Source organism: Halichoerus grypus, chromosome 3 (genome assembly GCF_964656455.1).
Source record: "Halichoerus grypus chromosome 3, mHalGry1.hap1.1, whole genome shotgun sequence".
Classification (NCBI taxonomy): Eukaryota; Metazoa; Chordata; class Mammalia; order Carnivora; family Phocidae; genus Halichoerus; species Halichoerus grypus.
Window position 1 is genome coordinate 44,286,696 of NC_135714.1, and position 24,734 is coordinate 44,311,429.

The 24,734-nt window shown below is 49.6% G+C and overlaps 1 protein-coding gene and 1 pseudogene across 10 annotated transcripts in view; one reads left to right on the top strand and one right to left on the bottom strand.

Annotated features, from left to right (window-relative positions):
• The window catches only part of CRACD (capping protein inhibiting regulator of actin dynamics), a 255,057-nt gene that overhangs the window by 218,249 nt on the left and 12,074 nt on the right, over positions 1 to 24,734 (top strand). For 5 of the 10 annotated variants that reach the window (XM_078068685.1, XM_078068682.1, XM_078068681.1 and 2 more), the window contains 5 exons: positions 7,929 to 8,064; positions 15,602 to 15,766; positions 18,440 to 18,508; positions 20,658 to 20,840; positions 21,496 to 24,400. In XM_078068685.1, the coding sequence (XP_077924811.1) occupies positions 7,945 to 8,064; positions 15,602 to 15,766; positions 18,440 to 18,508; positions 20,658 to 20,840; positions 21,496 to 24,400 (3,442 nt within the window). In that variant the 5' untranslated portion in view covers positions 7,929 to 7,944. Of the gene's footprint in view, positions 1 to 6,583; positions 6,712 to 7,928; positions 8,065 to 9,989; positions 10,031 to 11,062; positions 11,160 to 15,601; positions 15,767 to 18,439; positions 18,509 to 20,657; positions 20,841 to 21,495; positions 24,401 to 24,734 lie in introns of those variants that run through there. The other 5 variants (XM_036120740.2, XM_036120742.2, XM_078068684.1 and 2 more) reach the window with 5 other exon arrangements.
• On the bottom strand, positions 923 to 1,072 carry LOC118553679 (U2 spliceosomal RNA; annotated as a pseudogene).

Here is a 24,734-nt window from a genome sequence, read left to right on the forward strand (position 1 = left end):
TCCACAGATGAATGGGCATACAAAATGTGGTATTATACATCTTGTAGAATATTTTTCAGCCTTAAAAGATGAAATTCTGACACATGCTACGTGGGTGAACCTTGAAGACATTATGCTAGGTGAAATAAACCAGACACAAAAAGACAAATGTATGATTCCACTTGTATGAGGTGCCTGGAATAGTCAAATTCATAGACATAGAAAGGAGAATAATGAGGCACCAGGGTGGCTCAGTTGGTTAAGTGTCCAACTCTTGATTTCTTTTCTTTTTTAGAATTTATTTATTTATTTATTTATTTATTTATTTATTTATTTGAGAGAGAGAGATAGAGCACGAGGTGGTGGGAGAGGGAGAAGCAGGCCTCCCGCTCAGCAGGGAACCCGACATGGGGCTCGATCCCAGGACCCTGGGATCATGACCTGAGCCGAAGGCAGACACTTAACCAACTGAACCACCCAGGCGCCCCTCGACTCTTGATTTCAACTCAGGTCATGATCTTGGGGTCATGAGACTGAACCCTGCATTGGGCTGCATACTGGACATGGAGTCTGCTTGGATTCTCTCTCTCCCTCTCCCTCTGTCCCCACCCCCGTCTCTCTCTCTCTCTCTCTCTCAAATAAATAAATTTTTAGGGGCGCCTGGGTAGCTCAGTCGTTAAGCGTCTGCCTTCAGCTCAGGTCATGATCCCAGGGTCCTGGGATCGAGTCCCTAATTGGGCTCCCTGGTCTGCGGGGAGCCTGCTTCTCCTTCTGCCTGACGCTCTCCCTGCTTGTGTGCTCTCTCTGTCAAATGAATAAAAAAAAAAAACTTTAAAAAAAATTCCCGGATGCTGGGATCTCATTTGGTGTTCACAGATTTGGTATTTAAGCAATAAAATTGGTTCACCTTCTTTTGTGTAAGATTTGCAGTCGTGGGTGAACCAGGGAGTCTCTTACTTTCTTGTCATAGTCTAGCAGCTGTTGTTCACATAGCATCTTTGTTCCCAAAGAAATACAAACCTCTACAAACACCATGTTAAACTGATAAGAACAGATACTACACTTGATCTTAGCCAAAAGGCCGAGAAGCGATACAAATACCATGTTAAAATAGAAGGCTCCGTCAGCTGTGACCCAGGCTCCTGAGTTCTGGTTTCAGTTCTGTCTTGGTCAAGTCTCCCTCTCATCCGGGCCCTCAGCTTCTGTTGTCCAAAGAGAGTCAGGTCGTGGACTGCGTAGTCACAGAAGGGCCCGTGAGCAGTGACTTTCGGCTGTGCAAGGCCTGCCATCTGTTAGTGCGGACGGTGCCCTGGCTTAGCGCCCCCCGTCAGCTGCTGGTTCCCCTGCAGAGAGAGCCACCGGAGATGTGCAGAGCGGCAGCCCCAGCCTCCGAGCGGCAGGGGTGGGTGGAGGAGCGCGCGCAGGCAGAATGGGTGCAGGCTTGAAGTCGTCTGGGAGCTCAGGATTTTCAGTCCTACCCATTGATTCCTGCATTGTTTTTGAAGGATTTCTGATGTTATTCATTAAGGTCTAACGCACCACAGCTTTCCCCTAACCTGGACCCGACCTCACATAAAATCATACAGCACAGAGCCTGAGGGGTGATGGTAACAAAGAAACAGGAAAAAATGGGAGTTTTGTGGGAAACACTGATGACTTTGATTTCATTGATGTGGAGTTTGCAGACAGTGGGACAGCCAAGTAGCAGGGTCCACTATGTAGCTGGACATGGGGGGAGAGGAGAGCATAGTATTGGAGTCACACAGACCGTTTTAAAAAGCGATTGTTGAAATCAGAGGAGTGGCCTTGGGTTGTTCCACTGTCTATGCCTTTGAAAGGATAATGGTCGGAGTCAGCCAAGAGTGAACGGGAAAGACCAAAAGCTGGGCTCTGCGGGCTGATTGGAGGCCTCTGAAGAGATGTTTGAAACCTGAACCTCTCCACCAATAGCAATAACATCAGTGACAACAGCAACAAAGCCAGGACAGAGATACAGAAATGAGAGTTATGACATCTCAGCCATGCTTTCTGTCCCTAGGGCCCCAGGAACTTCTACTGCCCGGACCTCCAAGTCCAAAGGGACAATTTTTCTGCCCTCTTATAAGGCATGGCTGTGATTCTTCCCTGAACTAATGAAGACTTCCTCAGAGACCAGTGCTGTTATAAATTTCCCAAGTGGGCCTCTTTCTTTCCTTCTAGAGTTTGTTTTTACTATAGGTGCTTTGCGTTTGACTTTAGATCTTGTTTAAATGTAAAGGACTGTTAAATGTATTGACAGTCCTTCATTTAAAAGTTAAAAATCTGGGGGATTTTAGAGGTCTTTATACATCTCTTCTCATGATCAAGAGGCTGCTCTGTATTCTTGGCATGGGAAGAGAAGGTTCCCACACAGCAAGTGCCATTTTTTTCTTTTGAGAACATAAAGCCTGAAGGAAAGTTGCAGCTTTGAGGCTCAAGGTCCTGCCTCTAGGTTCACTCATAATAAAAGGAAGGGGGAGGATTGGCCTGATTCGCAGTCAATTGTGAAAGATCTTTAAATGTCAAGAATAAAGAAGTCCAGATGAACTCTGCTAAGGTACAATTTGTGTTAAATTGCCCCTCCACCTCCCAATCATGTAATTCCTAGTTCCCAGCTGTTAAGGACAATGATTCCACCAAACTCTTTGTTCATAAGAACATAGTTTCAAGCTGAGATCTCCACACGCGGCCTATTCAGTTTGATTTCCAGCCCTGTCTCAAATTCTGGAACTCTGGGCAGTGTTTTTACCTACTCTTTGTCTCAGCTTCCCCTTCAGATAAAAGGAAATAATCTACATTGTAGAGTTGTTTGGAACCGGAACTGGTAACCATGATCACCAAAGATTTAAAATTATACAAATTGCCAAGGATTTAATGTTAATTTGCATTATGTAAACTGAAATATTTAGAGGAGAGTGTTCATTCATATAATTAATAAACCAGTTACTATTCTCCTCCACTGTTTTTTCTCAGAGCTTTAAAATAGGACAAAAACTAGATCTAAGAAGAAAAAGGTAGAAATGTTTTTGCTCACTTTGAAAAGTAATCCTCTTAAGAGTCATAGCCATATAAATAAGTAGGTTCTGACAAATGTAGAAACTTCATAAATATCAAAAAGTTATTTAATCACTTCTGTTTCTGGCTGTGATGAAGTAGCATGTTGCAAATCAGTGCTCCCACCAAGAACAACTAGGAATGCAGATAGAATATTTAAACAAAGACATCTGTTTAAAGGCATCTGATTTCTGTGAATGCATCAGACTTGAACAACAAGATGCTGGAGAGAATGGAAGCCCACTGAATTGAGCCCAACTTTCTGCATATTGCTTCTCCCCTGTGGGCATTAGGTGACTCCTGGTGGAGAACAAGAGACCAAAAAGCCTGAGAGTGACTGCCAAGAGGAGAAGAGAGCAGAGCTGTAGGCAATCTTCTGGAGCCTGGAATAAAAAAACTGGAGTTTGTGGCTGCCGAGATAGCCAGGACTTGAAGGACTGAAATCCCCAAGAGAAGAGAAACTCAGAAGAAAGAATCTAAATCTAGGCAACAGTTTTCCTTCTGATGAATTTGTTGATAAAGCTGCACAAGGATAGAGGCTGAAAGGCAAGGCAGAGTTTTTGACAGTCTGTGATGTTGGAAAGATGAAAATTGGGGTCTACCAAGGAGGGGGACCTTAGGAAGCAACCCAGGCTGTCAGTTGAGACAACAGGAGACCTGTACCCTAGAAGTGAGGACAAAGCAGAGGTAGTCTGAGCCTTATAAAGATTGCTAACCAGCTGTGGTCAGTTCAGTCCCTAACAGGATTGAGGTGATCTGCTCCTCCACTAATGGCTGAAGGATTGGGTGAGTCCTCTCTGGGAGGAGAGAACCCAGCCTCTATAATGTTTCATTCTTGATATATAGAATTCAATCAAAAAATTACCAGTGGAGAAACAGACTATGAGAAAAACAAAATAATAGAAGTAGACCCAAAGATGATAAAAGATATTGGAGTTCCAGATATTTAAATAATTGTGATTAATACATTCAATAAAATAGTTGACAAGATAGAGAATTTTACCAGAGAACTGCAATCTATTAAAAAGAATCAAATGGAAATTCTAGATGTGAAAAACACTACTGAAATTAAGTGCTCAATAGATCATTTTAACAGCAGATTAGATACAACTAAAGAGAGAATTAATGAGCTGAAGTCTAGGTCAGTAGAAAAATCCATACTAGGGGACATCTGATTGGCTCTGTCGGTTAAGCGTCTGCCTTCAGCTCAGGTTATGATCCCAGAGTCCTGGGATCAAGTCCCTCATTGGGCTCCTTGCTCACTGGGGAGCCTCCTTCTCCCTCTGCCTGCCACTCCCCCTGCTTGTGCACCCTCTCTCTCTCTCTGACAAATAAATAAATAAAATCTTAAAAAAGTAAAAGAAAAATCCATACTAAGTCATACTGAGTAAAAAGAATTGACAGGTACAGAAAACAGCATGAGGACATATGGCTCATGGGGAGACATTCTAACATCAGAGAATCAGAGGAGGAATAAAGGAAAAAGGGGGTAGAGGCAATATTTGAAGGCTGAGAATTTTCCAGAACTGATGAAAGCCACAAGCAACAGGTTTAGGAAGTATTATGTATCCCCAGCTAGATAAATTAAAGGAAAATCACACTGGCCACAAGAGAGTAAAACTGCTGTAAACCAAGGCAAAGAGAAAAATCTTAATATCAGCTATAAATAAAAGATGATAGACTGCCTGTCTTTTTGAAGAAGCAGTGATATAACCTACAAAAACTCTATAGGTTACAGCATAACTTAATGGTAAAATATTGAATGCATTTTTGCTTAGTTCAAGAACATGTCAAGTCTACCATCGTGACTTCTCTTCAACTTTGTGAAGTTCCTAGATAATGAAATGTGACCAACAAAAGAGAGGAAGGGAGGGAAAAAAGAAGGAAGGAAGGATGGATTTAAAATAAAGAAACAAAACTGCCTTTTGTCACAGGCAACCTGCTTATATACATAGAAAATCCAAAAGAATCAAGTCATATTATTATAATTAATAAATTTAGCTAAGCTAAGAGCAATATGCAAAGATCAATTGTAATTTAATATTCCACCAATAAACAATTAAAAAATAAAAATTTTAGGCTATACAAACATCAAATATGTAGGAATAAATCTATCAAAATATGTATAAAGCCTCTACGCACAACACTACGAAACATTATTGAGGGAAAGTAAGTGGGATCTAAACAAATGAAGGGATATCTGATGTTCATGGATTAAAAGATCAAGTATTGTAAAGATGTTAGTTATCCCACAATTTATCTGTAGATCTAATGCCATCACAAAAGCAATTCTAGGAGTGTGTTGAAGTGTGTGTATGTATGTAAATTTATGCAGAGATAAGAATAGCCATCTTGACAAAAAAAAAATCAAAGCTGGAGAAGTTAAACTACTAGATACCAACAGTCATTAAAAAGCTGTAGTAATTGAGACAGCGTGGGATTATTGCAGTAAAAATAGATAAGTAGACCAATGGAAATGAGACCAGAAACAGATCCACATGTATGCAGTCACTTCATTCATTGCAAGTCACCCACTGTCTTCAAGCCTTAGTTTCCTCTTCTGTAAATAGGCTTCATACTAGTGCCTACCACATACGGCTTAAATATTATATGTCAAAAGGACTCAGATATTACCCTGCAGACGTTAGCACACACACAAGGGACACAGCAAGTGTCCGATAAAATCTAGCCAGGATTAATATTACCATTGTGACTGCCACTGTTATTGTAATTATCACTACTGCTATCATTACTGTTCATTTTTCTCTGTTTTTCAGTATGATTATCTGGAAGTGAGGAATGGATGGACATTCAGTTGTGGTTGGCACCAAGGAACATTTGGGGTAACACAGAAGAGTAGGAGTGTCGATTCTTAGCCTACCTGGAAAAAGAATGGGATCAGGGAGATGAAGTTCATGATTCAGTCAAGGTTGCCTTAGAAACTGGAATGGGCTTTGGCCTACCACCAGGGTGATGTGGCCACACAACCGTAGTACACATTTGTTAGTAAACATTTAGTAAGCTTCTAAAATGACTTGTGTATATATGTGTTTGTAAGGATATTTGAAAGCATGTATATGTGTCTAAGCCACTTGTAAAAACACTGTGTAGACATGAAGTTGGTTGTGTCTTCTCCCATCTGAATCATAGCCAGGAATCTGATAAGTTTAGACGGAATGTTAAAAGATTTGATTCTCTTCTGATGGCACTTCCTATAAAAGATTTGATTCTGTAACTAGATGAAAAGTTTATTTCATAGCTTCTTTAGGTAAACCTGGTTGTTCATCTTGTAACATAGACCATAGAGTCTCTGAAGACAGGGAGATAAGGAGATATTTAATTCTTTTCACATTCATATCCTAGACAGTGCCTCCTATTTCATAAAGTGCGTTGCCGCTGTATGGTGTCTGGTGTTATTTAGCTGAAAGCTTACCCGTTCTTCTAGCTATTTAGTATCTCTAATCCTCCCAGGTTCCAGCCCACGTGGCATTTGCGTCCTGTCTTCCCCTCCCATTGGCCCCCCCACACCCTCTTTCACTCACTAGAGGGAAGACTCTAAGACCTTCCGCTGCTTTGAAACACTTCCGCTGGCTGGTGAGAGACGGTTCTCCGCAGCTCATTTTCTCATCTATGACTTCTATTTGGACGACTTTAGATAAGGTTATTTGCCCCGAGTTCCATCTGCAACAAGGGGTTGGGGTTGAAATGACTGGAGTAAAACTCTCGGCGGTTTTTCATCAGGGTGGGGGTTGGAGGCAGCTATTAATGGTATTGATGAGGATCACCCAGCCAGGAGGCTCGCATCCAGGTCTTTCGTTTCTCAACCTCATATGCTTTTCGAAGACAAGATTTGGTACTCAGCCTTCCTCACTCCATCTAGATTTGGTCAGGACCCTGCCCGCTGCACGTCTGTGATTGAGTTCAGAAGGCCCAGCCGGAGGCGCCTTTCCCCCCAGTGCTGGCCTCGAGTCACTGATAAAAGCTCCAGGCCGGACCCCGCTCTAAGGGAGGGGCCCTCTCACCCGGGAGTCTGCCCGCGTGCCTGGCACCATGGGAATGTACCTGCCCTGCCTCCCGGAGAGGGTGTGGTTCTGCCTGCCCCTGGGAGCAGCCTTCCCAGAGAGCAGTTAGTACCCGAGGCTGAGTGAGGAACAGTGGGCTTCTGCTGCTCCTCTTCCTGCAGGCCCCCCCCCACTAGCCCCCCCGCCAGGTGGAAGTCCAGACTCCATGAAACACAACGCTTCAACTGAAACGTGCTTACTGTTGGGTACCTACCACTTACGAGCCGCTCAGTGTGCGTGAAGCCCATCGGGATTGCCCCAACTCTCGTTTCTCTTCAAGTCCAGCCCCAGAGACTCTACCTGTAGGCCCTACCAGCAATTCTGGGCTGTGTCAAGTCTTTGTTTTAGATGTACGGGTCTTTCTAACAATTTGGTTGTCATCTGAAAGAGAGAATCTCTTGCCTCTAACCTCTAGATCTGCATATGACTTCAAAAGGGCTGGCTGACAGGACTTACTGGGGGAAAACGGATAGTGGCAGCTCGTCAGGCTCGTCAGGACATGGGCTCCTCCAGTTACAATTCCTGCCAGGGCCTCAGGTACCAGGTCCTCTACAAGTCAAGAGCTGTCTTTGAGTTCTCTCCTTGAGTGGCTCTAAAACCTTGTGTTGGAGACATGCTCCCTTATTTCTGGGAGACCCTTTCTCCTACCCAGCTACTTGGCTGACCCCTCGCAGAAAAGGACACAATGCTGGAAGTGCTTTCTGAATGAGACAGGGATTGTAGGGGGAGTCCCCTAAATCAGGAGGAACAGGAAGCTGAATTGCCAGAAGAATTATTATCATCCTAATAAAATGAAGCACATGATTTGCATTCCAGGTCCTTCAACTATTCTATGGGAACCCGGGCATTTTCCCATGACAGTATTTTTATCCCTGATGGGGGAGCAGAAAGTGAGCAGACAGTTCAAGCAATGTCACAGGACAACATCCTGGGCAAAGTCAAAACTCTTCAGGTAAGACAGCTTGAGATTGGAAAGTCAGCCTTAGGAGGGGGCCCGGCGATGGTGGGAAGTGGGAACATCCTGAGAGTGGCCTTGAGTAAGGGATCGGGAGATCCAGGGGGAGCTTCTGGTGGGAATTTTTGCTCTCTCAACCCTGACTATGTTCTCTGGAAGCCTTCTGTCCACCTGGGAGAGGTACGTCGTCACCATTATACCCACCTGCATAACAACTCCACTCCTGTTCTGTCGAGTTGTTCCCTCATTTTTAACTGCATGTCATGAGGACAGGTACCCAAGAGAAGCTGCAGGACTTGGCGGGAGGGGAGAGTTGGAAATGTGGCCCATAATCCCTGAGCACAGGGTTAACTGTTAGCTGAGGGCATGCACAGCACGTCTCCATACTTGGACAGTGAATGGTAAGACTTTTTATTATTTGCCGTATTTGTAAATCTGGCTCCCCCTGAGCCACCCTGTGTTGGAGGAAGGCCACGCAGCTCTTAAACCTCCCTCCTGTTCATGCTGTGGAGCCGGGCAGTTTTCCTCTATAAAATTGACTCAGGTGGTAACTCCTTAATAATGAAGATATAATAAAACAATTACTCACTAAATGTGATTGAAATCATGGGAAATCCAGGGAAAGCAAGAGGAGCAGAGACATCTGGGATGCGACCATGTAGGTTTGCCTGATAGCCTGGTAGAATTCACTCACCTGACAGAAGTGCCCAAGCAAGCACTTCTCTGAGGTGGGAAGGCTTGGAGGCGATCCAGGTTACGAACGGGGGCTCTGGTTTGCTGGTTTCCATCTGTCTGTAAGTCTCCAATAACGAATGTATAAATGAATGAATGGGGGTGGGGGACAGCTGGCTTGAGTAGCTGCCAATACAATGAAGCAGTATACTCGAAGTTTTCTATTTTCTTGAAATGTTCTTGTTTCTACTGAACATTAGCTATGCATTTTGCGATCTGTGTTTGGTTACATGTCCACACACACTCAGCTGAATATAGCATATGGCAGGCGGGGAAATAGCTTACACTCTGGAACCACACCCAAACTTGCCCGGATCTTCATACCTATTGCCCGCCATGGCCCAGGGCCCCCGTCCTGCCCTCAGAGCTAACGTAGCCCTTCCTCCAGATACCAGCATGTCCTAACCAGGTTCTGCTCTTCGTGCTTGCTGGCTGTGCTGCTACATGGGTCTAGACTCAGAAGAAGAAGCAAGCTGTCACTTTTCCTAGGTTGGAGAAGAGGAAGGGGTGGTGATCGCCAAAGAAAACGGTGGACCCCCTCCCCGTATTACCTTTCCTTCGTGAAATCTTTTGATTCCTGGACTGTTATTCCTAAGAAGTTCTGAACTCCTGGCTCATAAATACGCCCTTTCCAAGTGGAGTGACTTCCAGAGTTCAGTCCATGAAACAGCTGTATTTTATAAGGGCTTTCGAGGAGTTCTTTAAAAATTAGATAATAGTGTGTTGTCTTAAATGCTGTCTGTGCTAACATCACACCGCATGCCACTGCCCCTCCAGGAAGTGGATTTGGAGTTGGGAAAAATATATAATTCTGCACTGTTGAAACTCAGTAAAAATATGTGAGTGCCTGTTATTCCGAGTCACACTGCAAGGCACAAGTTTAAAGAATCAGGTCTCACAATTAAAATGTAAAACAACCAACTTCCCTGAAGGAACAGTTCTATTAACAGAAAGGAAATTGTGAGGAAAGCAGAATAACTAACCTGAGTGCTCTCCTTTGGACAATATCTACTCATCCGAGGTCTGCCCAATTTTGCTTTTGCTGTGGATTTATAATCTTCCTTACAGCTCTCTAGTTACACTTTTAAAAAATAGAGGCTTTGCTCTTTGAGGAGGGAAATGGGGACCATTATCGTAGAAAATGTGATTTTTGGAGTGACATTAAGATATAACTGTATCACCCCCAAAAGACTGTGCTTTATTTTTCAGTCGACTAAGCAGTATGTTCCTGGTAAGTCATAGAAATAGTAGTTAACTTTATTAACTTGCATGAATGCTTTGCATTTTTCCATGACAACGTTATGCTGGTATTGATGCTTAGTAAGCAGCATAGAAGACCGCCCCCTCGTAGACTCCAGCATGGAATGAGGGTGTTAGTTATGTCAGACGCATGTATGTTTTTTATGTTCGATATCGTGTTTGTGTATGTATGTATGTTTATTAAAAACAGAGAGAAAAGTCACGGATACCTATTTGACAGTGGACGTCCTGGCAGGCTGATTAGCCACCATTATTAAGACATTCTTTTGAAATGAGATTTCTATCATAATGCCATTGGGGGGGGAAGCCATTTTTCTCTGGCCTAAGAAACTTCCCAGCCCTCGGAAACCCCCAGAACTGTGCGTGTACTGACTGCGTTTGGAAAGGTTGCCCTCTAGTGTCCACACATGGTCATCCCAGCTCGGCCGGCCGGCCTAACGTGGCACCGCGGTGGTCTGGAACCTATCTACTGAGTGCAGAATGAATGAATGCAGCGTGAATAAGCCTGCATTTTCTGAATCAAGTGAATCTATCACCTGCCAAAATTTCTGTGGCAAATCATTGAACCTTTACAAGAAAAATGACTCTTTTTTTTTCCTGAGTATAAAAATACTACATGTTTGTAGGGAGAACAAATTCTAATATACAGGAGAGTTATAGGGGCCAGAACAACAGTGATGCCCTTTTTGAAGACCCTACACATAACAGTCAGCTGTTCCATGGCCATGGGTGAAATAAAAACTCTGTGCCAGGCCTTCCCCACCACCTGGCTGTGTGGCCTCCAGGGAAGTCATTGGACCTCTCTGACCCTCATCATCCCCATCTGAAAAATAAGGGGATGAATATGATGGATGATCTGGCCCCTCCGTTCTTAAAGTCTGCCATCTGTACGAAATCACTGCTCACCTGCTCTAGCACGGAGTGGTTTGGTAAGCTTCACACGTGGTTGCATTTGGAGTGCAGTGACCTTGATGTTCCTTACAGCTGCCCAGATCACAGACCAGGGAGACGCCTGCTTATTTCAGATCAGACCCAGACTATGAAGTGGGTAACAACTGATGATAAAACTCAGGCAGGAACATCGGAGTCTAAGCCTGCAGGTGATTTTTAGAATTATACCACACCTTTGTCAGAAAATGCTAACTCTGTTAGTCCACGGACTATTTAGCCCGGGAGGGAAAGCCTCCATTTTCAGTAGCCGCTGACTCCTGCGGAGCTGGATTTCACTTAAAAATGCCGAAGTGTCATATGTTGGAGGATTTGGACACCTCATGCTGCTGTCAAGGACACAAAGACTAAATACCTGTTCTTAGCCGCTTCTGCATAGAGCAGATGTCTTTAAATCTATATGCTTTTTCTGTTGCCTCTCTTTAAAAATTCATTTTCACTATGGGTGTATCTGTAGTTCACTCAAGAGGACAGCAACTTCATTTTTCCTCGGCTTTGTTCTCACGGCCATGGTCTAAAGGGTGGCTGTGAGAGATCTGGGGGAACCTAAATACTGGCAGTGTGAGAGCTGCAGAATATGATGTGCTTGGAATTCCCACACCACAGGAAAAAGCCTCATAAATATGGATGTGCATTCCTATAACATCATTCTCTGGCATTCCATATTACAACAAAATGGCCCAATTTGAATGAGTAAAATATAGTCCCTTTTAGCTCACATTCCAGTCCTCACAGTAACCCCATTCACAGCAGCAGGCGGCGTGGCCCGTCGCTGTAGGCGCAGTGTCCCCGCTCCCGTCCGGCTGTGCTTGCAGTGTAGATAAAGGGCCCCTGGGTAGTAGAGAAGGTGGAGGGAGTGGTCGTCCGAACAGCCGGTTGTCAGGGATTGCTTCTATCAAAGTTCCTCTCATGACAATGCCTTGAGTAGTGGACAGAACTAAAGTCACAAAAAAAGTCACACTGATCCCTACATTCAAGTCACGTGACACCCGAGATTGCCAAATAGGTTTCAGCAGTCACCTTTTAATTGTCGTTAAGTCACACGGTGTCTCGACAGCCCTATCTCCTCTGAGTCAGCTGAAGGAAGCCTTTGGAGCAGGAACCGCAGGGAGGGAGAACACGCAGGTGCAGGAGCCTCGGCCTTGAGAGGCTGAGGCTCAGTCACCGTGGTCTTGGACCCTAAGGCCTACCCTGGCCTAGTTCTGCGGTCTCATCCCTGACAGCTGCAGGTGTGTGTGTCTAGGAAGGCAGTCCTTTGTCTGGACAGAGAGGCTGCAGCTCGATCCCTGAACGCGGCCAGCATTTCTGTGATGACCCGGGTCCCCCCCCCCCTCCATCCCCCGAAGCTCGTAGCCACCAGCCTGAATTTATTTTTTCTAGGATTTTAAATCAGCGGCTTTACAGAAATGCACACTGTTATTCTCAAAAACAACAGCATTGTGTTTCTTTTGCCAGGATGCACATCTCTGTGACATAAATCATCCCTTCGATACACACACATTCTCATTCCTGCCCTCCACTTTTTCTTCCCTCCCTCTCTCCCCACCCTCAGCTGGGTACCTGCCGCCAGGCCCACGCCCCACGCCCCTGCACCCTCTTCTCAGCTCGCCTCTTTGATATCGTTCTCCACTTAGCTCTTAACACCACCCTCTCCACTTCCCAGCTTCGTCCCGTGTGCCCTATTTCTCCTGTTCTTATTCCATCGATTTCCTCTTTCCATTCTCTCGTAGCTTTTCCATTGCTCACCATGACAGTCATCCTGTCTTTGGAGCTTATTTCCATCTAGGCTGCAATTACATTGTGTCATATGCTTGGTTGTCTCTTAAGCATCAGGGTGGACCAACATCAGTATTTTAAAAGGTGCCCTAATGAAGAAAAATATCAGCATATTCATTCTTTTTTTGTGATGGTGGCAAAAACCCCTAACTGGCATTGACTGTTAGGCCAAGTTCTCCTTGGAAACTCGTTAAAGAATTATTCTTTCTATTATAACTAGAAGAAATACCCTCATTTTAGTCGTTCAGGAGCACTGAGAGATGGCAGACCTGACAAAAGGAGGTCTCAGTCTAAGGGGATTTAGAACACTTTCCAGCTCTCGGCCAACCCTCCTAGAGCAGGGATAACTGGTAGACCGAAGGCTGGGCTGGGAGTCCCAGAGGGAGGTCCTGCTAGGGCTTTCGCTAGGACACAGGAACCATGCCACCTCCTCCGCCCAGGTCCCGACCCCCCCTCCCACAGGTCAGCAGAGTGAGACGGGCCTGTGACTCCGTTACACCGTGTCCTCTTGTCTGGCTCCATCGGCTGCTCTAACCGTGCCTGCTTATTGATCTGCTTAGAGTAGATACTAACTGCCGCTTCCTGCTAAACTGGTTTTGAGAAGACACCTTTTTCAGCCTTCTCCTCCCCAAAACCCTTTCAGGCTGCTCAAGCTGTACTTCACTGGCTGAACTTGGGGCTTTTGATGTGTGCTCCTTCCCTGGGGTGCCAGGGGAGCCAGGCTCAGGCTGAAATAGCAGCAGATCAAATACAAGTCCTCTGTCTTTCTGTGCTCCTGACTTGGCATGCTGGGGTGCCCTGGGGTGTGGGGAGGGCAGTCTTGGGCTCATCTTTTCCATGTCTCTGCAGTCTCACTGTCTACCATGCAGGGCCGAGGGGGAGCTGGGCACGAGTGGGTGGATTTAGTACCCTTGAGTTCAGAAGGGGCATTTCCCTCAAGGGATTCCCCTGCCAGGGAACTTGGACAAGGTCTTAAAAATGCTGCATCATCTTTATTTCCGCCCCTAGAGGAAGAAAGAAGCGCAATGTCAAATTTGTGAGAACCTGTGGGATGCGATGCAAATAACAATGACTGGTTTTAGGAGACCCGGCTTCAAATCCCTCTGGGGCCACACTTTCTTTCCATAAGCTTGGGCCAGTCACCTCTCCCCACTGGACCTCTGACATTTTTTATAAAATGAGGGGCTGGACTATGTGATTGCTAAGGCTCTTTGCGGCTCTATGGGATTAAATATTAGCCAGATTAAAGATAAATATCAGATAATGCATTCCCTTCCTTTCTTTCTTTTCTTTCTTTCTTTCTTTCTTTCTTTCTTTCTTTCTTTCTTTCTTTTTCTTTCTTTCCTTCCTCCCTCCCTCCCTTCCTTTCTTCTTTTTCTTTCTTTCTGTCCTGCCTTCTTTCCTTCCTTTCCTTCTTTCTTTCCTTCCTTCCTTCCTTTCTTTTTTCTTTCTTTTCTTTCTTTCTTTTCTTTTCTTTTCTTTCCATTTTTCCTTCTTTCCTTCCTTTCCTTCTTTCTTTCCTTCCTTCCTTCCTTCCCTCCTTCCTTCCTTCCTTCCTTCCGGCACAAAAGGACTATGAAGCCCAAGTCCGTAGGTCTAGAGCAGGAGCTCTCAGCCACAGCAGTTTTATCCTCACAGCGGACAGCGGGCAACTGACGGAGACATGTTTGGTTGTCTCAGCAGGGAAGGAATTGCTGCTGGCATCTAGTGCCTGGAGACCAGGGCGCTGCTGCTAAACATTTTACAACGCACAGGACAGCTCCCCACAGCAGAGAATGATGTGGCCGAAATGCCAGTAGTGCGAGGTTGAGAACCCTGCTGTAGAAAAAGGCAGGCGTTTCTACAGTATTTTTAATTCAGTGGTCCTTCAGGTGGCCATGGCATACCCTTTTTTCTTCCTGAATGTTCATTTTCTCTGCCACAACCCATTAAATATTTTGCCCTTTCTTTAATGTTATATTTATATATTTTTTCTTCAGAGAATATATTTCTTTTCTAATCTGGCTTTTCTCTAATTCTAAACACTATTGATCTTCCTAATTTCTACCCCGTTTCCCCCCCCACACCCTTCTAGCTACCTGCTACCAATAATGCATCCCTCCTTGGCCCTTTCCTCCTGCCTGCCTCTCCAGCCCTTCTGTCCCACAGCTCACAGTGTCTAGCTGCAGCAGGGCAAAAAGAGTCCTAAGGACAGGACAGGATTGTTCTGTGCCTTCCATGATTTCCGCATTGATTGTGGAAAGACTTGCCAGCACTGGGGCCTCCTTCACCTTGCTGCCCATTGTGAGAAGAACATGGTGTTCGAGTGAGGGGCTGGGGAGGAAGGTGGCTAAAGCGTAAATATTCAAGGAGAACATGTCCAAAAGAAGCTGGAGGGTTCCCCTGTTATAGCAACCACATGGGTCTTGATTTCCCCCAGTGGTTCCTGCATTTCACGTAACTATTTTCTGTACCATTTTTATACTTTTAAAAGACTTTTTAATAAATACATTTATAGGGTTAATCAAAAAATTTTTGTCATAACACGTATCCCCACTTTTGGTTCGGAAATGCGGTCTCTCTGCCCCCTGGGTAATGTTGGCATCTCCGGGAAAGAGGTGGCTGGATGAAAAAGCTCATGGCTTGAGGGTGGGAAAGGAAAAGAAACTAGAAGAATCCACTTGTTCCAGGACCGCATCATGGCTTACTGGCATGGTATTTAGTCTAGAAATGTGTGCAGAACATGCCTCGGTGCCCACTAGATATGCCGGGGCATCTGCTCGCGCTTCTCGTGACCCGCTTCCCTGCTTCAGAACATCTTTCTTTGGTTTTTCTCCAGCGGCAGTTGAGCAAAAACATCAAGTTTGGGCGGCCACCACCCAATGCCATTCCCATGAAGAAGGCAGACAGTGGTGAGGCTAGCTTAGAAGAGGATCTGTTCCTGACCAGTCCCATGGAAATTGTGACTCAAGAGGACATCATCCTCTCAGACACCGAGAACAAAGTAAGGCTCCTCCAAGGAATGACTTGGTTGCTGATCAGCGAGGGGAGGACGTTGGGCAGTGGCCAGGGGCATCCAGTAACTCTGGGGTCTGCTGTACAGGGAATATGTGAGAGGAGATGTTCTGATGAGTAGCCCTGGGCTGGAGGGCACTTCGTGGTCAGGCACCGTGAGCTGCAGGGAGGCGCACTTGGAGGGGCGGGCGGGGGTGGGCAAGAGGAGACGGGCCCTTCACCGGCGCTCCTCACGGCGTCTTCCACTTACTCCTCAAGACTCAGGTGGGTCCACCTTTTCTGGGAAGCCTTAGTTGGCCTTACCCCCACACGGTGCTCTCTCCTCTGTGTCTTTGCTATGCGTCCTTCGTGCTTCTCACACACCCGTACTCATCCGTGTCCGTGTAATTGTGTTCTCTCCATCTCTAAATGTGGCATTCCCTGAGGACAAACTGGGTCTTCCACATCTCTGTCTCCCCAGGACTCAGCTAGTGCCTTACTTAGTAGCACCAAGTAATTACTTGTCAAATTGGACTAATTTAAAGGGAGATGAGAAAAGAAAGAAGTAGGTGCCTAACGAGACAGAACATATCAAACAGGCCAGCTTGAAGTCTACTTAATGAGGGAAGAAAGTCACATTGGTTCAGCATTGTCCTTTCTGAATTTGGTCTTTTGACACTTGGAAAGAAACACCATGAGGGTATCCCAGAATGAGAGTCCTTCCAGCAGCAGAGGGGACATCCTCGGGCCCCTAGTGGGGAAGGAGGGAAGGCCCCACCAGCAGCTGGAGCAGGGAGGTCTCTAGGTGAGGCACTGAATCTTCCAGTCTCAACAGAAAGCATTTTCTGTGCTCTGCCTAGCAAGGCGCCTGAAATTACACTGCTGTTGTTAAAATGGACGTGCCCCCCGAAGTCATGCTTGCTATCAGCTAATGTGTCATAAGGGCAGTAAGAAAGAGAAGTGATTTGCAGGGCAAAGTGAGGAAGGAAAGAACAGGCCGTTCCCCCGCTGTTGCCCACGTCTGCCTCTGGCCCTCATGACTCCTGGTCCCCAGACATGTGGGTGGCGGGTGGTGTGGTGGGTAAAGTAGGATGGGGCCAGCCCTCCCACCAGGTCCAACGTCTCCAGGGCTAGGCGGCAGTGACGAAAATCAGCCTTCATGCACGGACTTCCCAAGGACTGAAGCAAATGTCCTCACTGTTCCTGAGGATCTAATAAGTGCCAGGGACCGTGGCCGGAGGGAGAAGGAGGCTCAGTTGGTCTGCAGGCGCTGTCCCAGCCGTGGGTATTGCAGAGATGAGCGAGATTAGCCTGGGGGCTGCCTCCGCGTAGCTTACATTCTAATGAGAGGAGAGTCACGTGGCAAGTCAACACATACGTATAAATATAATAACTTATTTATACAATAAATGTAATAACTCTGCTTCACGAAAAATGCTGCACAGGAGGTCAGGCAGAGTGATGGAAAAGTGAGTAACATGGTGGGTGAGGGGCCGCTCTCTAGACAAGGAGGTCAGAGCAGCCTGAGCAGACCTGGGGTGGGAGCCGTGTTCTCCGCAGAGGGAAGAGCAAGTACGGAGGCCCAGAGATGGGGCTGAAGGTGTCCCAAAAGAAAGGAGGTTGGTGCGGCCGGCCAGACCCTGGAGAGGGGCAAAGGGAGGATAGAGCAAGGTATAGAGGCCAGATTGTACAAACCACGGGAAAAGGTGAATTCTATTCTGAGAGAAGTAAAATTTTAAGCCTGTTGGTGACATAATCTGATTTGTGTTTTCTTCTTTTTTTTCTTTAAATTTTATTTTTATTTGAGGAAGAGTGAGAGAGCATGAGCAGGGGGGAGGGACAGAGGGAGGAGAGAGAGAGAGAATCCCAAGCAGGCTCCACGCTCAGCTCAGCACAGAGTCTGACGCGGGGCTCGATCCCACGACCGTGAGATCATGACCTGAGCCGAAACCAAGAGTCACACGCCCAACCGACTGAGCCACCCAAGCGCCCGATTTGTATTTTCTAAAGGTGCTTCTAAGTGTGGTGCAGAAAACAGGCTGAGGTACGGAAGCTGACACTCTTGCTCCGGAGGGGATCATAACACCTGTTTGTAGAGATGGGCCATGCCAGCTAGAAGGTACAGCGTGCCATCAGGGGCAGGCGACGTGGTGTGGGCCTTCCCGGGGCAGGTGAGGCAACTGGGCTGGGGATCTTCAGCCTTTTTCTTCTTCCTTCCATGCTGAGGGTTTTGCCTCCTCTGGTCATCCGCCTTCTCAGCCCAGCCCTTTGCGCGTAGCTTTGGTAGGGCCTTTCCTTCCCACAGAGAAAAGGCCTGGCGTAGAGGTGAGAGGTGTCGCAGGTGAAGGGGGTGAAGGCAGCGGGCACAGCCAAAAGCTCTGAGGTCGGAGGCCGGGTGTGTGACCCAGCCCTGCTTCCCAGGTGGGGTGGCGAGAGGCTGGCGCCTGGCCTCTCTCAGCCCTGGGGAAACGCAGCAAAGACGGAGGCTAGAGGCTGCCCAGACGGAGATGTGTTGAACTCAGGAAAAGAAGAAAGTGTACACTCCGTGCCGGGAATCCTAGTCGGGACATTAGCCGAGTCCCCACCGGGACGCCCACCTTTCCCACGCGCAGCAGGAGTCTGCTTATCTGCCCAGGACTTCCCGTTCCGGCATCTGACTGCAGCGTTCTCTTTACTGTTCCAGCCCAGTGACACTCCAAGTTCTCAGAGTCCTCCGAATCGGCCTGGAGCCAGAAGTGAGATGGAAGAGAAGGTAGTATGACTTCAACTTCTGTTTTTAGGGTCTTTACTTTAACTTCCATTTCGCGTCCCCCCCTTTTGTCGACCCACCATCTCATTTTTCCATTCGTAAATGCTGCCTTCACCCATTACCTTCAGTTCCTTCAGAACGTTACCAGTGGTAGATGTTAGAGTGTTCATTATGCACCTGCTGGTACTGAGCCCCGCTTGGAAAAACAGCCACCTCCCAGCCTGCACGTATTTGCACACTTAGACGTTGCTCATCTTCCTAACTGTGCCAGGTCCTTCCAGACACTGTTAAGCCATTGAAAAAGACATTCCAGAACACCTGTACCTTCAGGAAAAGAGTCTCCTTCTATTTAGAGATGCAAAAAAAAAAACCTAAGCTTTTCTCTACTTGTATGTTTTTTTGTTTTTTAACTTTTCTGGTGCTCAGTTGAACCCGGGACTGTGCCTACAGGAGTCTCGGGAATCCTGTAGAGGCCGGTCCACTCCCCTGAGCAGTCTGCACCTGCACGGGGCTCCAGGCCTCCTCATGGGGGCTGGTACAGTGAGCAGAGTATGTCCCTGAGTCTTGTGAAGGGGGATGGCTGCAGACAGTGCCACCAGCCGGACAATGAAGAAGCCCGGTTGGAATACACTAGAAATGCAACCTGGCATTTAAATCTCAGCTTCAAGTGCTGCTCTGTGCCTTCAGTCTGTCACATTTGGCTCAGACGCTTTTTATTCATCCATCTATTAGGGGATGGAAATCAATGTTTGATTCATCTCTTTTGAACCAGAGTTCAGAATTTGATAACTATTAGAAAGATAACTATAAAGAAATAAAAGCTAGGAACCCAGAGGCTGGAATTATTTTTCCTTACTTCTGTGCTTCTTAAGTTATTTACTGAGCATCCATTTTGCTCTTGGAGCTGGCTTGGTCCTTTATCTTTTGTGCATGAATATGGAAGGTAATTGCAAAAAGCAAAGCTGTCCGCGAAGCCCCACCGGCTCTGCATCGGTAGCATGAATGCTGACACACGGACCCCGGCCTCGGCTCCTGGGGCGCCTGTGCTGGGAGCTGCTGGCCCCGCAGGGAGGGCCGAGAGCGCCCTCTGCCGCGCGCTGGCGCCGTGCGGCTGGGAGCCGTTCCCTTGCTGCGGCCTGTAATTCTCAGTAGTTCCAGGTGTGGCTTCTCCTCCCATTCAGTGTGGCCTCCGGGAGCCGGCTGAGCTGGGGCTCTCTGACCTGTCTAACTGGTGGTGGTTTCTAAGTGCGCGCATCTACGTTACAGTGCTGCCGTTCGCCGTCTGAGGGACAGCCCTCACCCCTGGCTGGTACGTTGCTGCCCTTCCTTTTTCCACCAGGGCCTCCCCCTCTCAGCGGCTTGGTGCACTCAACCCAGTGCTCTGTGGCCTTGGAGTGATTGTGCTAGAACATTTTTGTGGGTAGCAATTTCATGCCCTAGGCATAGACGATCTACTTTTTTGTTGTTCCTTCATTCCTCCCAAAAATATGTATTGAGCACTTGCCAAATGAGATTTGCTACGTGGGCATAAAGAGGACTGAAAAGAGGAAAAAGATACGTTCCCTCCTCAAAGGGACTAAGGTAGAAGCTGAGGGATGTTTGCAGGTGTCTGAGGTCGTGTCTTAGATGATAGAGTCCGTAGTATAGAGATGAGCTGGTCCAGGGTTCAGCAAACTATGACTTATTTCAGGCTCTGTGGCCATAAGGTCCAACCAGGACACTCTCCTTTGTTGTGCTCTTCTTTGTAGCCCAAACGCAGCCGAAGACAATGGACAATGGGTGTGGCTGTGTGCTAGCAAAACTTTATTTACCAAAATAGGCTGTGGGCAGGATTGGGTCCCCTGGCTATGTTTTGTCACCCCCCATCTACTCTAACCTCCCCCCCAATATTATTCAGAGTAGGAAAACTAGCCCCTGAAAGGTTACCTGACCTTTATGAGTTAATGCAAATAGCACTGGCAGAACAGATCGTCAGTGTCCCCTTTTACTTCCCAAAGCCATGCTCATCTCACTGTCCCAGTGAGCCCCGCCCGCTCGAAGCCGTCCCTGGGCCGGGCCGGGCAACATGCAGGCTCCATCGAGCAAGGACGATGGCTCTGGGACTCCTCGCATGCGGTTCTCATCGGGACTGTGTGGTTTCCTCTCCATACAGGTGGCTCCAGTGAAACCGTCTCGGCCAAAAAGGCACTTCTCTTCTGCTGGAACCATCGAAAGTGTCAACCTAGATGCCATCCCCCTGGCCATCGCTTGCCTGGACAACAGTGCCGCCAAACACAAATTGTCCGTAAAGCCAAAAAACCAGAGGGTGTCCAAGAAGCACCGGCGGCTTGCCAGGGTATGTAGAGCCTGTCGCGGCTGACCAGGCAGCTGCCCGTGCTTGCTGGGCGCCCATTCTACCCAGTGGGGTGGTGCCGTGAGGGGCCAGTAGAACAAACTAGGTCCCTCAAATCGGGGACCTGGTGTGTTGCAGTGAACGAGGGCAAGCAGGCCCCTTTACTTTCCATCGCCCTTTCTAACATGTTGCCTGCCTGGGGGCTGGTGGACCCCCGAATGAGAGGCTGCCGTTTGAGGGCCTCTGGACACTTGGCGTTGGCTTCGCCCCGGCCAGGTGACCCAGCTCCCCTGCTGTGGCTCAGCCAGAGGTTCTTTGGTTTGACTGGGGTGGACTTTGAAGTCACAGGTTCCAGGGCACATCGATGAAGTGCAAATGTCATTTTTTCTCATCTTCCTCATGCTGGGCTATTGGTTCTCCTGTGATTCATTTGTATTAAGCAAAAGGAATTTGAGAATGACCAACAAAGGGGCTAGAGAGTCAACATGAAGTGGATGTGTTTTCCTGCACCCTGGCAATTTGCTCTTGGTGTTTACCAAGCTCTATACTTAGGAACAACTGCCCCTTCTTTTGAGATTAAGAGGGCCACCGACATTATGAATAAGGTGGGTAATGGTTGCCTGTGCTAAAGGAAAAGGCTAAGTCTTTCTTTCCTTAGGATCGACCAAATGAACACGGTGGCCTTCCGCGTCAGCCATCCCTGGACCAGAATGGACACGCTGGAGAAGACAAGCCAATTTGGCACGAAGAGGAACCAGAGCTGCTGGACTCCGAAGAAGAGAAGAGATGCCAAGAAGAATACTGGCTAGAACTTGAGGCCAAGTGCAAACGGCAGAAGGCTGAGGCAGCTGAGAGGAGACGGCTGGAAGAGCAGAGACTCCAGGCCCTGGAGAGGAGGCTTTGGGAAGAGAACAGAAGCCAAGAGCTCTTGGAGGAGGAAGGAGAGGACGAGCAGGGAGAGGAGACAGAACTGCAGCTGGAGGCAGAAAAAAGGCCACGCGAAGAGGAGAGGCAGGGACTGGGAGAGCAAGGTGGCCAAGGCCAAGAGCCGAGGGAGCAAGAAGAAGGAAGGCACCCGGAGGCCCAAGAGCAGGCGGTGTGCAGCGGGCAGGAGGCGGAGAAGCAGCGGCAGCTACAGGAGGAAAGCGAGCGGAAGGAGCTCAGGAGGCACGGGGAGGAGGAGCAGCGGCGGCGGGAGGAGGAGCAGCAGCAGCGGGAGGAGGAGCAGCAGCTGCGGGAAAGGGAGGAGCGGCGGCGGCGGGAGGAGCAGCAGCGGCGGCTGGAAGAGGAGCAGAGGCAGCGGGAGGAGGAGCAGCAGCGGAGGCTGGAAGAGGAGCAGCTGCGGCGGGAAGAGGAGCAGCTGCGGCGGGAAGAGGAGCAGCGGCGGCGGGAGGAGGAGCAGCGAGAATGGGAGGAGAAACGGCTGCTGGAAGAGGAACAGCGCCGGCGGGAGGAGGAGGAGCAGCGGGAAAGGGAGGAGCAGCGCCGGCGGGAGGAGGAGCAGCGAGAATGGGAGGAGCAGCGGCGGCGGGAGGAGGAGCAGCGGCGGGAGGCGGAGGCAGCGGCCGAGGAAAGGGCGGAGCTGGGAAAGCGGGAGGAAGTGGAGGCCGCGAGGCGGCAGGAAGCGGAGCGTCGGGAAGCCGCGAGAGTGCGCGAGGAGAGGTGGCAGCAGCTGGACGACAAAAGGGGCTTGAGCCCACATCAGGTGGACTTTGCAGAGAAACCTGGGAAACGAGAGCACCTGCAGCCCGAGAAGCAACGGGAAAGCTCCGAGGAATCCAGGATTTTCGAGAAGCAGAGTCAGGAGGCCGAGGCAGCCGGCGAGCTGCAGGGACGGCGCGGGGCTGGTCCTGGGCCTGGCCGTCGTGCACGTCCGGAAGAGAGACCAGAAACTAGCGCACAGCCTCCCCAGAAACACGAGGCGCAAGTGGAAGAGGCTCCCGGGGAGAGGAAGGACGCCGCCGCCCCAGAAAAAGACAGAAAGGGGGAGGAACTCCGGTGGCAGGAAGTGGACGAGAGGCAGAGCATGCCCAGGCCCTACACTTTCCAGGTGTCATCGGGAGGGAAACAGATTCTCTTCCCCAGAGTCAATTTGAGCCCAGTGACGCCCGTGAGAGATGCGGGACTGGCCTCAGCTCCCCACGCGCCGAAGACCCCCCGAGCCAGCGCGGCCGCCCACGCCCTGCACTCCTCCCTGAGTGTCCCCCACACAGCCATTCTGGTGACGGGCGCGCAGCTCTGCGGCGCGGCGGTCAACCTGAGCCAGATCAAGGACACGGCATGCAAGTCTCTCCTGGGCTTGTCAGAAGAAAAGAAGCACGTGGATGTCCCTGCCCTGGAGAGCGCAGCTCGCGGGCCTGTCGAGCCCCGGGCAGGCAGCGGGAAGGTCAGGGCCCCCCAGGAGTCTCCGAGCAGTGTGGCCGCGCTAGCCGAGTGGGCTTCCATTCGGTCCAGGATCCTGAAGAGCGCGGAGGGTGAGCCGCGCAGCGAGAGAGGCCGGTCTCGGCCGGGTGATGAGCACGCTCCCAGGGCCCGCAGTGATTCCCGCGGGAACCTCCGGAAGACCCCCCCAGTAAGTGCGAAGTTCTCTATTATGCCTGCCTGGCAGAAATTCTCTGATGGTGGCACCGAGACCTCCAAACAGAACACAGAAGCAGAGAGCATTAGAAAAAGACCCTCGCCGGGAGCCGGCGACGGCTCGGTGCCCCAGCCCCTGGCTACTAACGAGCTCCCCAAGGGTGCGGAGAAACCAGAGCCAGCAGACACCACAGAGGGGTGCAAATTTGCCAAAGACCTCCCGTCTTTCCTTGTCCCAAGCCCTGCCTACCCGCCTCACAAAGCCGTGGTCCATGCAGAAACCATGGCCGCTCCGGACAGTGAGACCACCAGCGGGAGAGGAAAGCCAGACCCCTCGATGCCTGGCCAGGAGGAAAAAGCCTCACCTTTCGGAATAAAATTGAGAAGGACCAACTACTCCTTGCGCTTCCACTGCGACCAACAGACAGAACAGAAGAAGAAGAAAAGGCACAGCAGCACCGGGGACGGTGCCGATGGCGGCCCACCCGCACCAGGGAGCGCAAAAGGAGAGGAGACGGAAGCCGTGGCCCCCAAGCACGGCCCGGCCCTGCCCCCCGAGAGGAAGCCAGCCCTGTCCGCCTGGAAGGACTCGGCCGCAAGAGCCCACCCTTCTCCCGCGGCCCCGCCGGCCGGCAGCCAGACCCCCGCCGCAGAGCACGACAAGGCGGCCACCAAAACGCCCCCGGCGCAGAAGCCAGCGCTGGCCCCCAAGCCCGCCGGCCAGACGCCCCCCTCGTCCCCACTCTCCAAACTGAGCAGGCCCTACCTGGTAGAGCTGCTGGCCCGCCGCGCGGGGAAGCCGGACCCGCCCGAGAGCAGTGACCCCCGGCCGCCGTCGCCGCCGCCGCCGCCCGCAGAGCCGAGGCGGGCGCACCAGAGGGAGGAGGAGGAGGAAGTGGTGGAACCGGAGCGCAAACCCGCTTCCCCGGCCCTGCCGGCCGCTCGGCCGGAGAAGCCTTCCCAAACCCCCGAGGCCGCGAGGAAAGGTAGGTTGGGGTGGATGGGATCGCTCGGCCTCTGCCGGGCGCCTCGTGTGGGTCACGGCGGAAGCCTGAGCTGCCCCGGGAGCCGAGCCGGGAGCGGCCGCGTGCCCGAGCAGCCCCTCCGGTGGAGGCCCTCTCCCGAGTCCCAGCCGGGCGCTTTTCTTGCTCTGCTTCGGAATTTTGGAGGTGCTGACAGCGACATGTGTGCCGCTCGCGCCGTTGGCCGTACTTAGGTCCAGGTGCTGACGCTGAGACGGACACGCTTTCGCTTGACAGCGGAAACTGCAATACGGTCCTAATGAGCCACGACGTCCTTAATCTGGGGCGGCCCCGGCGG